At 41.2% G+C, this 13,825-nt stretch overlaps 1 protein-coding gene across 2 annotated transcripts in view; it reads right to left on the minus strand.

Moving 5' to 3' along the window:
* The window catches only part of TMEM183A (transmembrane protein 183A), a 37,410-nt gene that overhangs the window by 13,793 nt on the left and 9,792 nt on the right, over positions 1–13,825 (minus strand). The window contains exons 5-8 of one of the 2 annotated variants that reach the window (XM_083172694.1): positions 11,389–11,569; positions 4,883–4,963; positions 4,184–4,339; positions 618–3,502 (exon numbers count right to left, since the gene is read on the minus strand). In XM_083172694.1, coding sequence (XP_083028820.1) covers positions 3,317–3,502; positions 4,184–4,339; positions 4,883–4,963; positions 11,389–11,569 — 604 coding nt within the window. In that variant the 3' untranslated portion in view covers positions 618–3,316. Of the gene's footprint in view, positions 1–617; positions 3,503–4,183; positions 4,340–4,882; positions 4,964–11,388; positions 11,570–13,825 lie in introns of those variants that run through there. The other variant, XM_083172695.1, reaches the window with a different exon arrangement.

Consider the following 13,825-nt stretch of genomic DNA (forward strand, 5'->3'; position numbering starts at 1 on the left):
TAGTATTACTTTCTCTAATTACATATTTAATGAAATCATGGCTTTAATATGCTTCAGTAAACAAAACCAAAATACACAATAAAAAGTTAGATAATTATTAACCAGTGGGGACTGGCACATAACGGCTAACACAGCTGAATGTCAAGTAATGAGTGTATAGTTCTAAAGCTCCAATACTGTATAAATACTCTCTGAATAATGAGTATTAGCAGGTTCTAGCACACTGCAGGTGAAATATTAAACACAGGAATTGGCATTGATATGAGTTTACATCTATATGGAGTCCATCGGTTCTTTATGCCTGACATCAGGGCTTCTCAAGCTCGGTCCTCAGGACTCCACACAGTTCATGTTTTTCCGGGTCACCTGGCAGGTGCACAGGTGGAGCTAACTATTTAACTTGTGATTCTGTGAGGAGACCTGTAAAACATGCACTGTGTGGGGTCCTGAGAACAGCGTTTGAGAACCTGTGCCTTACATGAATGTGTAATACGTATGTAAATGTATCACGTGCTATACTGTACGACATGTATTAAAGATGAACAGTTTGTAGTTAATTTCTAAAACTATTCACAGATTACAACTTTCCAAAAACATAATAAAAAGTCAGGCTTACAGAATTTTATTTTATCTTTATTCCCAAGTCTCAAAAGCAGGTTTTCAGATGAATTCATGTGTTGCTGTATCCATGTGTATGGTTTAATCAGTATAGATGCCAAAATGGATTCTCATAGGGCTTGTATACAGCAAGTTTAATGTGTACAATTGCATTTAGATTTAAAATAAAAAAAATCTACAGTTAAAACATAAAACAATAGTTTCTCCTAGCATTGAAACAAATGGGGGACCAATCACAAAAAGAGTTCATCAGAGCACAATGGGGGCTATTCTAGTTCATTCTTTCTGACAAAATCCTTCTTAGATGGACAAAACCATGTGCACTGCGGGTGGGGCAGATGTAACTTGTGCAGAGAGAATTAGATTTGGGTGGGGTTTTTCTTCAAAGTGAGATCTATATTGCAGTGTAAAATAAAGCAGTCAGTATTTTCCCTGCACAGAAACAAAATAACTCACCCAAATCTAATTCTCTCTGCACATGTTACATCTGCCCCCCTGCAGTGCACATGGTTTTGTCCATCTAAGAAGGATTTTGTCAGAAAGAATGAACTAGAATAAACCCCAATGTGAGAGAACCTTAAAGGAAAAACTGGCAGAATACTGAGCATAATGATAGACATTACCACTTTCATGTGGGGACCTCTGGTTTGGAGTGTGTCAGGTCTGACCATATGTGGGCAACATATTTACCCCACAGATTTATTTTAAAGCATTGCAAACTCTCACTGAGGACCGCTGCACCATTATGAAAGAGTATGGCAAGTCTGCTTAAATGTATTGTATGCCATCTTTTAAAACAAAACAAAAAACAAGGGTTGACATGTAATAGGGAGAGAATCAGAAAGTGAGAGATTTGTAAGAAATTTTTAAAAGCGGCAAACATAGGTCAACATGGGTTAGGTCGACAGTTAAAAGGTCGACATGGGGTTTTTACAGTTTTTTTTTTACCCAAATGTCGACACGGACACAATTTTAAGTGTACCGCATTGCCCCTAGTGGATTGTAGGGCATGAAATACTGCCTGACGGCACATGTCGGCTCAAAAAAATCAAAAACCCATGTCGACCTAGTCCCTTGTCGACATTGCTGTATGTCGACCTAATGACTGTTGACCATATCCCGGTCATACTGTGCAGAGTGTTTTTACTTACTTTATTTTTACCCACCCCCTCCTTTTATTCTGTAAAAAACGTCATATGTGAGCCTGTGTCCCAGAAATGTCCATTTAAAATGACATCCACGGTTTTCTATGGGCGAAGTGGGTTGAATGTGAATGGTACAAAAACGTATTGAAATGGTAATATACCAGTTAAAACATGCAATGTGAAAGGGGTTTAACTGGCTTTAGACCCGTTTTAAGAAACGTTTACAAAAACGGGTTCAAGCAAGTTTGCAATGTGAAAGCAGCATCACTTTCTGATTCGTTCATCCTATTACATTCACCCAAGAGGTCCGATACCACTGGGATTTAATAGAGTAATGAAGACTATAAACAAACTTACACACCCAAAAAAAACAAAAGCACCTTTTTCAGGGGCCAGCATGGTTGAGACAATTGGGCAGCATTATCCACTACGCCGGCTGTAGCGATTTACTCTTTACGAAAATAATATTTCCATAATTGTTAATCATATGTACCTTTGCTTTAGGTGCAGTAATACAGCCTTGCTCTGTGTGCTTTATAAAGAGAGGTCAGCCCTGATGTTATTTTGTCACCTTTATATGAAAATAAATCAGTCTCACATTAGCATTGGTGTCTGTAAAAAATAAAAACTATTACCGAATTTTTTTTATATATTAATATATAAATGCAAAAAAAGGACATGAAAGGGTTCTTGCTATTAATGCCTTTTCGCCAACATTATCCTCAATGATAGACGCAGGACCGATTTCATACTAGGTTATTCTCTATAATACTGCAACCTTTGACGTGTGCCATTTTATAGGTCTTATAAACAGCTTACCAAGGGCGAAATGTCTGGAAAAGCAGGAGAGTCAGAAATTAAATATTTTCCAATCTTTCGAACATGTTTTTATGAGTTTACACTTTCTGTAATGAACGGAAGGAAAAATAAATTTTTCATCATATATTCAGGTAGAAAACATAATATTTTTGTCAAGTTTAAGATTCATCTTTACTATCATACTTGTATGCACTTTAAAAACAAAAATATCCACACATTCAGTATAAGTAAAGGCACCCATACATTAGTCTAAAGGCCCCCATACATTAGTCTGACTTATCTTAAGGGTAAGTCGGATGTCTTTTTCCTTGAGCTCCCCTTGCAAAACTCAAAAATCGGATTTGGCACTTGAGGTGCCATTTTGTCCATGTGATAAATCGCATGTGATTTATCACATATAAAAAGCACTCCCGAGGAGCTACCGGGGAGTTTAAGGGAAGCCGATGCAATACATTGCGGGTGGTGCCGCTGACGGCTACACATACGATTTAGCTTATGTGCAGCACGTCTGACTTCCGACTCGGCACTGGACTGCACATGGAATCAGAGTGAATGTCAAACACATGCCATTTGGCCTAATTTCACAGCCCGATCTGTAGGAATTGGGTGAAATTTTGTCAAATCTCATTAGTGTATGTGGGCCTTAACACCATTTCCACATTCACAAGATTTTAGCATCTTCTTTTTTTTTTTTTCCAATGGGACCACTCAAAGAAAACATCCATGCTCTGTCACTAGGCCTTGGTTGAGAAGGGATATTTTGGATGCCACCAGTCAATGAGATGGACACTGTGTACGGGATCCAAAACAATTTGTACTCCTTGATCTCCACGAGGCTTCTTGCCATTCAAAACTGGACAATCATGGAATATCAGTCTCACGCGGTGGTGTCTCATATCGGTACTGACATTCATAGTCCACTATATTAAACCAATAAAAAAGACAAAATTAATATAAGCTACCTTTCCAATAAAGTAAGATTAAAAAAAAATATGACCATAGCAATATGTTCTTATGTAACTATGTTGTGCTATTGGCAAAGGAAGAGCGAAATGTTTTCTAAGGCAAGACAATCATAATTTCCCAGAGAACCACTCCGAAGTCAGGTTGCGTACTGTAGATATGGTAGTGGGCTATTCCTATAAGAGGCTTGAACATCACTTGAAAATGCTTAAACCCTTTTCAGTGGTGTTTTTTTTTTTGGGGAGCGTTCCCCACTGGGCGAGTCTTTTATGGGGAGCGATCTCTTAAAAAAACAAAACACACCACTGCCTCTCTGGGTCCGGGCAGCGCCGCTGAACTGTCAATCAGCGGCTGCCCGGACCTGCACCCCCGCACCTCGTCCCTGGCAGCCAGCTTGTCATAAGCCGCCGCCAGGGACTTCAATACAAAACCCGGAGGGGAGGGGAAGGGGGAGGAGGAGGCGCCGCAGAGAGGAGGGAGCCGGGCAGCGCTGAACTACTGGTTACCAAGTTAATTTTTACAGAAAACCTTTCCATTAAACATTCATCCGCTGTAATCGCTTTTGTTCTCAGCTGGTGTACATGGATTTTCCCACATTACTTTGAGTAAATAAAAAATGGTATACACCAAATACTTACATAAGTTAGGGTCATGCCCATGACCACTGGGATGAAAATAAAGTTTAGTGTGGTAATTTGAAGAAGGCAACATTCATGATCTGGGTTAATAAGGACTTCTCTGTACTCTTCAGGGGGTTGCAGTCTGAGAAGACAGTGGTTCTTCTGCTTTGGAGGCTAAACAACATATGAAACCGATAGATAATATCATTATAAAATGTTAATGACAATTTATAAGACAATAGTGCATCATTTAAAAGAAAATGGTCAGTAAAGTAGGAAAAGGGGCAAATTAAAGTACTTTAATCTAGATTATTAAGAAGTTCTTTATTTGCAACTTTCCAATTCAGATTTGCTTAGGCGATAGCATGACAGTTTCTAATAACTTAAGTAGTACCGAAAGCCAATTAAACTATTCACAAGTACTATATACAGTAGTACTATAACCACTACACTAGAAGTCAGGGATGGGGAACCTTTGGCCCTCCAGTTGATGTTGAATTACACATCCCAGCATACCCCCAACAGTTTTAGTATGTCCAAATAGCAAAACTGTAGCATGCTGGATGTGAACTGTAGCATGCTCGGATGTGTAGTTCAACAACAGCTGGAGGGCCAAAGGTTCCCCATCCCTACTATAAGTACATCATGTTGTTATATATGCTGTGAAGATAAACGTAAGAATGAGAACACATTCATAATACACCAAAACTAGCCTACCTGCTTTTTAAATTTGAAGTTAAACTCCCACAATGGATCAGGCCGACTTCCAGTTACTTTTTTGCACCAGAAAAGTAAACACTGCAAAACAGATGCAAAAGACCTTAGATGTAACAAGTACTGGCCAGATCAAAATAAAAGGTTTGTGATAATAAAAAAATAATAATGAATGAGGGGGTGGCTCTATTTTAAACCACCCTGAATCAGGAGTCTACAAGGAGTCCACATAAATCTATCAGGATTACGCTCTCTGAAGTGATGAAACACCTGGATTAATAATATTGGTGAATCCTGGGTTCAAGGGGAGAATATATATTCAAGGAACTGCTAATCTGCATAAGATTACCAGAGTAAAATACCACAAGATCTGAATGGATTATGTAACTAAAGTAGTACATTACTTAAGGCCTTCTGATATAATCTGTGGCCATACAGGAGATGGCCGAAATCGAAAGGGACGCTCAGTGGACTGGTGCATTATGTTTCTGGCACATATTGCCAATTGCGGTGATAAAAACATTGCAAAGCTTAGCAGAATATGATCACATAAACAACGTAAAAGTAACTTTTTCAGCGCTCTGTGCATGCAAATGGCAGTAAATACTGTAAATACTGACATTTAGCAAATGGAAAATTGTGGTTTACTGTTTTAATCATTAAGTCAATACATGACTTTTAGTGTGCATTTTGCGGAAAGTGATTGCCAATTACAAGAAATTGAGTATTATGACCGTAAAAATTGTTAGAACTTCCTTTGCACTCTAAACTACACTATAAACATTAAATAAGTTACAGTATCAGTGGATAAAGCATGTCAGGGAGCAAGAAGAAAAAAAGAGTGGAAATTTCTGTTCTTGGATAACTAAAATCAGTGTACAGTAGTAGGCGCATACCGCTATGTGCACTGCAGGGGGGCAGACGTAAAATGTGCAGAGAGAATTAGATTTGTTTCCGTGCAGGGTAAATACTGGCTGCTTTTTTTTTACACTGCAATATAGATCTTACTTTGAAGTAAAACCCCACCCAAATCTAATTATATCTGCACAAGTAACATCTGCCCCACCTGCAGTGCACATGGTTTTGTCCATCTAAGAAGGATTTTGTCAGAAAAAGTGAACTAGAATAAGACCCATGGTATCAGGCAGTGTCCCCTTTCTGTTTCATCTTCTGTCTACAGTCTGGAGGTAAAGGGAAATGAAGCAAAGCATTGCAGACACCCATAGGAATGATCTTTCACATATAGACTGCCTTCTATATCCATACATTGTGGGCCTCTCAGATACAAATACCCCAAGTATGGGGGATTGTGTGGCAGATTAGTACCACTGCTCTTGGGCCTGTCCTTTTTTACTCTATGTCACTTCTGAAGAAACTCGGGTGAACAAATATATGACCAATTAATTTGCTCATTAATGGGACAAAATAATCTTGTAAGGAGAGCAGATTGTTTGGAATTATCCCTTCAAAAAAGGAAGAACATTGTTAAAATGTTGTAGGTTTTCCAGGTGCTCCTGTTTGAGGTACCTTTCATGGTCCTCCTCACCCTCCAATGCTAATTATCTGAATTAATTTGACAGGACATAATCCAAGGGTGCAACTTTGTACACACCTGCCAAAGAGGAAGGCTTTGGAATTCCCAGAGTCCAATCTTAGGTTCTACTTCTATTCCACTTGTTGTCTCACTCAGTTCCAGTCCCTGCTGCACTGAGGGCCCTCCCAAGCAAAAGGAACCAGCGTTCCATCAAGTTCCCACAGTAGCATTTTTACTCACAATTTGCCATAGGTAAGAACCACAATTATAGCCTCATCTATGACCCTCTAGTCCTGGTACCACCACTGGATAACTTTGAATTTCACCTTGCCTCTCAGATATGTCCAATACAAATATACTGTACAAGCATCACAAATCAAGTTGATCAGTGCAGTCTCATGAAGCCGTTTTCACATCTGTTTGCGACTAATATGCGAAAATACAAGCCAACTCGCAGCTCAGATCATTCACACCAGACATCTCATGCCACATTGAAGCTAGGTGTAGGACACTTCTGTGTCACCATTCTCAGTTCTGGGACCAAATGAAATAAAATCTTATTACCTCTACCGGTTGTGGAAAAAAGCTAAAAAAAAAAAAATCCTGTGATGGACTTTGTCCCCAGTTGAATTCACAAAATTTACCTGGAGGCTTCACCTCTATGCCGCAGAGATTGCAAGCAATCTTTCTGGATTGCCATAAAATATCCCCTTTGTGGAGAAAAGCGTAGTACCTTTCGCATTACTTAGATACAGTACATGTCCATTGCAGTCCTAAATAAGATCTCCTACCAGGAACCTCTCAATAACAACAACGCTACTTGTGTAGTTTCACGGCACCAGATAAAATATTGCATGCGATGCGACCAGATTTTCATGAAAAATGGGACCTTTTCATACCCCCACTATCCAACTACGCATGGAGTTGATTTTATATAGTGTGGCGAGCGCAGCGATCCCCGCGGATTAGTTTACATGTATTGCGCGTCCCTTGTGGCGCACAATACGTGTAACGTCATCTGCGTCCGCTCGCCATGCTTTGGGCTCGGTGGTTCGCTACACTATATAAAATCAACTCCATGCATAGTTGGGTAGTGGGGGTATGAAAAGGTCCCATTTTCCATGAAAATCGGGTCCGATCGCATCGCATGCGATATTGTATGGCGCCGCGAAACTACACAAGTACCACAACAACTACAAACGTTGAACATGTGATTTGGCATTTCCTCAATGCCATGCCTTGTCAAATTTACTCCTCCTGGAAAAAAGTAAAACTCCCATTTCATGGCCCCATAGCAGAGGTGAGGTTTTTCTATAGAATCTCTGTAGTATTACACTAAGCATTGCATATAGTTTCTGCCATGTGGACCACGTGGATGGATTGTTACAGGGTCTCCTCTCCCTTTTCACTGAGTTGATTTAGAAAAAGAATACTTTCTGGTTGGAGTCTGTCCACCTTTTTTTTTAGCTCACAGTATAGACTTATGATGTAAATATATAAATATAACTGTAGACATATTTGTTTTTTTACTCTGCTTCCTCTCCCTTTTTCCTTTGTGCACCATATTCCCTAGCAAGGTTATTTTGTCATACAAAAATTCCTATCATCAGAATTTTAAGAAATAAACCAAACATACTAGTTATTCAGTCAACCTAATTGTACTGACATCACAGTTGTGACGGTCTACTTTCAGGATTCTGATGGTCAGCATTTCAGACAGCAGAATCCTGACACATCACAGTACGTATTTTAAGATAAAAGTAGAAGGTGATAATGCACCAATCAGCGGTGTGCAAAAAAATGACAGTAGTTTGTCTGGTGCGTGATCACCTTCTACTTTACCTATTTTTTTATTTCCACTTTCTCTCTTCACCAGACTTAATATATCTGCCCCAAAATTTGAACAGCTTCAATTAAAAAATAATAATAATAATAATAATAATAATAATAATAAAAATAATAATAAACAGGTTTACCGGTAACTAAAATTTTCAGATTAACAGATACATTTAAAATATAAATACAGAGCCAATTCCAAATGATGCAAAGGCATGATACCCACTGTTGCAATATACTTTAGTACAGTTTTAAAAGGAGGAGGAACTACGATTAAATCGTTATTTTACAACACAAATTCTATATAAAAACAGTTGTACATACAATTTTGGCATTGGCTGTACATTTATTATAAAAGGTGCTATTCCACTTGTCTTTGGAGGATGCAGCAATATACATCAGAAGAACGTATAGCACTTCCATAACATTATACTGTATATCTGTTCATATCTTTCACTGGCCAAGCTCAAAAACTAAAACCGTGCTTGTAAATGTGGTAACTTTCCTGTTAAGCAAATGGTCGCAATTTTGCTTCTCTGATATCGTGAGGAGTCAAATTTACAGAAGTTACACATATTTGTCAATACACCAAGACCTAACGGTGTGACCTATCTAGGTTGATCAACATCCCAGTGATGTAAATCTGTGGCTGTACTGTACATAATCCCACTTCCTCATGTATTTAAGAAAAGAAAACTCTTATGCTATGCACACACAACTAATGCTTGTCCTTACTGCATAGTGCCTAAGACTGAAAAATAATGGAAGTGTTTATCCACATTTATATCTAAGTATTCATTATAGAACTGTAGTGTCCTATAAATACATGTGTTTAACTGGCATCATTGCATACCAGCTGTAAAGCTGGCCATACACTTATATGATTTGGGCCCTTTTTTACCAGATTTCAATTGTTCAGGCTGAGAAATCGGGAGAAATGTGGCAAATCGTATGCGTTTTGTCTCAGATTCCATTGCGCAATCCCGTCGCACCGGATCCTAGTCAGAGGCAGCAAGTGCTTCACTAAGGATTTGTTGGATCCAGAAGGAATTGCTGGGATCGCACACAATACATTGTATACAAGGTTTAAGGGGGAGGGGGTCATGTGTGAGGGGCTTTAGCTTAAATGCATCAATCTCCTACTTGCTATTCCTTTTCCACTAAGGAAGCTATCCACTTCTATGTGAACACATTTAAAAAAACTGAGCACTTCAGTATTGCTACAATGTACCATAAATTGCAACTGAAAACCAATGCTGTAATTGTATTGGAAGCAAACAGGAAATTGCCAAGCAGAGGTACCATATTTGCCTTTAGTAAATCCCTTATTAAAGTACTTCAGTAAACGTACTAATGATAGCTGGACAACAAAACAGGCTAACCAGCAAATGGATTAGAAAACCATTAAAAAGAACTAAATCAATGTAATATTGTTTTTCTCAGTAAGGTCTCCATGATCAGTGATAAAGAGGCATATTTCCTAAACCTTGGAGATAAAGTTGACGGAGCTAACGTATCAACCAACCAGCTCCTGTCATTTTTCAAACACAGCCTGTAACATGGCAGTTAGCAGCTTATCGACTGCTACTTATCTGTCTCCTTATCCGATTCCGATAAACAGTCTGCATAATATAAAATGAAGAGTAATGATATTGCAACAAAAAGGTGAAGAGCTACTCTACCAAGAATGTCTATAAAAGCTTTATGCTGTGGGGCTGTTGTCTACATAGTTATGATAGATCTCTATCTCCACACAAACACTATAATGGACAAAAAAGGATTCAGGTGCCTGACCATTACAGAGACTGTAATGACAGTGTACTCAGGGGTAGATTTATCATTGGTGGCGTGGCGTTCGTTATGGGCACAGGTTCGCTTCACCACTATATCGTGGTGAAGTGAACCTTGATTTGCGCCCGAATGTATTATCACTTGCCTGCACGTTATGGGAGTGCGTTATCCCCTCGTGCCGGGGATACGCTTCCTCCCATTACGAATGGTGCTTTGGCGTCCGGCGGCGTCTTCTGCGCATGCGCCGGATACCTTTGTCTCGTGATGTGTACCCGGTGCGTGCGCAGTTTTCCGCTGGCTGGTCTCCGGCGTCTTCAAATTCAAACTGCTCATGCGCCGGGTAATGTTCGCCGGGGATGTTGTGTATCCCGGCGCATGCGCCAGCAAGCGGCGCTGACTATGAAGCAGGAGACCCACATCGCCAGAAGAAGATGACGATCTGGGACAGGGCTCCATAAAGAACGAAGCCCCACATCGCCGGATCATACATCAGGTAAGGCGCAGGCGCACTTTTTAAAATAACGTCGCTGCGCTATACACCCTGCCCGCATCGCCGCCTGTTTAACACCCGCATCGCGGGTGTGATAGATCAGGGGAAGCGCTATCCCCTGCCATAACGCATGGGGATAGCGCATATTCCCCTGATCGAAGTTTAATAAATCTACCCCTCAAATACATATACTTTAATATGGACTTGGTCCCCCTTGTCAAACTATAACAGCTTCCACTGTTCTTATAAGGCTTCACCAAAAGATTTGAGTGTTTCTGTGGGAATTTGTGCCCATTCATTCTGTAGAGCATGTATAAAGTCAGGCCTGACTCACAATCTCAATTTCAGTTCATCCCAAAGGGGCTCGATGGGGCTGAGGTGGGGGCTCTGCCAGCAGGTGAGCGGTGGCCTGTCTGCGATGATGCGGGAGCGCGCATCAATGCTCATCTCTGGTCCGTACACACTGGGTGGCTTTTGAGCGAAGAGCAGCTCAAAAGACAAAACCGAGCCGCTTTCAGCTCAAAATCATCCGGTGTATATGGCCTTTAAAGATTTAGTGTATAGAGATAACATGCCAGCCAATCAGCTGCCGGTTGCCATGTTACTGGCTGGGTTTGAAAAATGACAGTTAGTAGATGTTTGGCTAACACTTTCTCCATCAACTTATTTACTTTATCTCTCTCCAAAGCTTTTGCGAATAGACCATCTTGTAACAATATAACAGATCCAGGAAATAGCTAAATGCTGTAATCAGTAAAACATTTTATTAGAATGTATAACCAGAAGAAAAAGACCACAGATTTAAAAAAGTTCTAAAAGCATACAAATAAATACATTTAAAAAAAAAAAGCTACTTACTTTTGAATTTAATAAAGTGTTAGGTGTTGATTCAGGTAATGAAGGATTTTTAGCCACTCTGGAGCAAAAAGGCTCATACATGTGATATAAGGATCGAATTACACATGCACGTAATGCTCGCAGTCTGTAGATACATGCTGGAAGTAAAGTAGCTGGAAGGTAGCAGCTTGAATGGTAATGTCTGCAAAACAATCAATGAAATGTCAAAACATTAAAATAGGATTTTAAATACCTACCGGCAAATCCTTTTTTTTTAGAAGTCCATAAGGGATATGGGGGTTCATTAGTACAATGGGGGTATAGATGGGGTCCAAAGGAGACAGTGCACATAAAAAAACTTCAACAGGGTGTGATGGCTCCTCCTCCCTATGCCCCCTCCCACAGCCCAGTCTAGGTAAAACTGTGCCCGAAGAAGGTAGACATACTTGACAGGAGGAAACGAAGACACAAGTGTTGAGACAAACAAACAAACACACCATTCATAACACAAAACAACAAACTTGTTACACAACTGCCACAGCAAGGTAGGTCAACAATATTACCTGCAGAATGGCAAACCACTGAGGTGGGCACCCAGTATCCCTTTTGGACTCTGAGAAAAGGATTACTGGTAGGTATTTCAAATCATATTTTCTCTATCATCCATAAGGGATTCAGGGGTTCCCTTAGTACGATGGGGACGTCCCAAAGCTTCCAAAACAGGCAGAAATGTGGTGAGACATCTGCAGCACCACCTGCCAAAACTTTCCAGACCAAGTAGCAGCTCGGCAGAGCTGCATTGTGGGCACTCCACAGGCAGCCGCCCAGGAGGAACCCACATACCTGGTGGAGTGGTCTCGAATAGACTGTGGAACCAGCAATGCCGCCAAAATGTGCTTGCTGTATAGACAGGCGAATCCAGCGAGTGATAAACTGCTTCGAAGCAGGACAACCCTTCTTACGAGCATCATACAGAACGAAAAGGAAATCCGTCTGACATCGGCCATTTTGAGACAAATCTTTAAAGCCTGCACAACATCCAGAGATTTCGGATGGTCAGACGAACTGGACTGTGCTGGAACTACAATTGGCTGGTTCAGGTGAAACCACATTAGGCAGAAACGGCGGACGAGTCCTGAGCTCCACTCAGTCTTCGTAGAAGAGCATATAGAGACCAGTCAAGCTGAGGCCAAATCATCGCTGTCTTCCAAGTAAGGAACTTATCCTCCAGAGTCCAACAGCTCAAACCAGGAGGACAACAGAAAAGTAAAAACCACTGACATGTCCTATGGAGCTGTTGGGGGCACAAAAGAAGGTTGTATGTGAAGAACGCCCTGTACAAAAGTCTGAACCTCCGGCAAACAAGGCTAACCGATAAGGCAGAGATGTGCACCTTTATGGAGCCCAAATACAGGCCCATATCCACTGCAGCATGTAAAAACCGCAGGAACCTGGCCCAGACAAAAAACGGTTAAAGAACAGTGTCTCCCCTCACACCTAGACACATACCTCTTCTACATAAGATGGTAGTGCTTGGAAGTAACCATCTTCCTAGTCTGGATCATGGTCGAGATCACGTTGCCCAGAATACCTTGCTTGGCTAAAATAGTCCGCTCAACCTCCAAGCTGACAAAACAAAGGCGTTGTAAGTTTGGATAAACGAAGGGCCTCTGCTGTAGAAGGTCCCTCCGACATGGCCAGAAGTTCTGCGTACCATGCCCTTCTGGGCCAGTCCGAAGCGATCAGAATTGCCTGCGCCCTCTCCTTCCAGACCTTGCGGAGCATCAGAGGCAGCAACGGAACAGATACACCAGCCGATACAGCCAGGGCGTTGTCATTGCATCCAGTTCCGTGGCCTGAGGGTCCCTGATTCTGGCACAATACAGTCGAAGCTTCTTGTTAAACTGGAACACCATCAGGTCTATTTCCGGACAGCCCCAACGGTCTGTGAGTAGCCAAAACACCTAAGTGTATACCCGTGTATAGACCAGCCATTTTACCCCCACTATCCACATCAGCGTGGAGTTGATTTTATAAAGTGTGAGAGCCACCGAGCCCGAAGCGTGGCGAGCCCCACGAGGGGACACGCTGCGATTGCCACACTTTCTAAAATCCACTCCACGCCGGCGTGGATACTGGGGGTATGACGTGGATAGTTGGGATATTAAGCATTGTGTATTTTTAGGGCTCCAGAACCACTTACATAGTTTACGTAGCCAGCATAGTGCTGTATTGGTATTCTGAATACACCACTACGTAAACGACGTAATGGGCGCCCTGATAATACACAAGTACCAATAAAATTGAAGAAAATTCTCTGGAGCGCCAGAGTGTGCATCCTCTCCTGAGGGCACAGTTTTCTAAACTGGACTGTGGGAGGGGCATAGGGGGTAGGAGCCAGCACACCCTGTTAAAGTTGTTATGTGCACTGGCTCCTTTGGACCCCATCTATACCCTA

The sequence above is a fragment of the Crinia signifera genome, chromosome 2 (assembly GCF_055691185.1).
Source record: "Crinia signifera chromosome 2, ASM5569118v1, whole genome shotgun sequence".
Classification (NCBI taxonomy): Eukaryota; Metazoa; Chordata; class Amphibia; order Anura; family Myobatrachidae; genus Crinia; species Crinia signifera.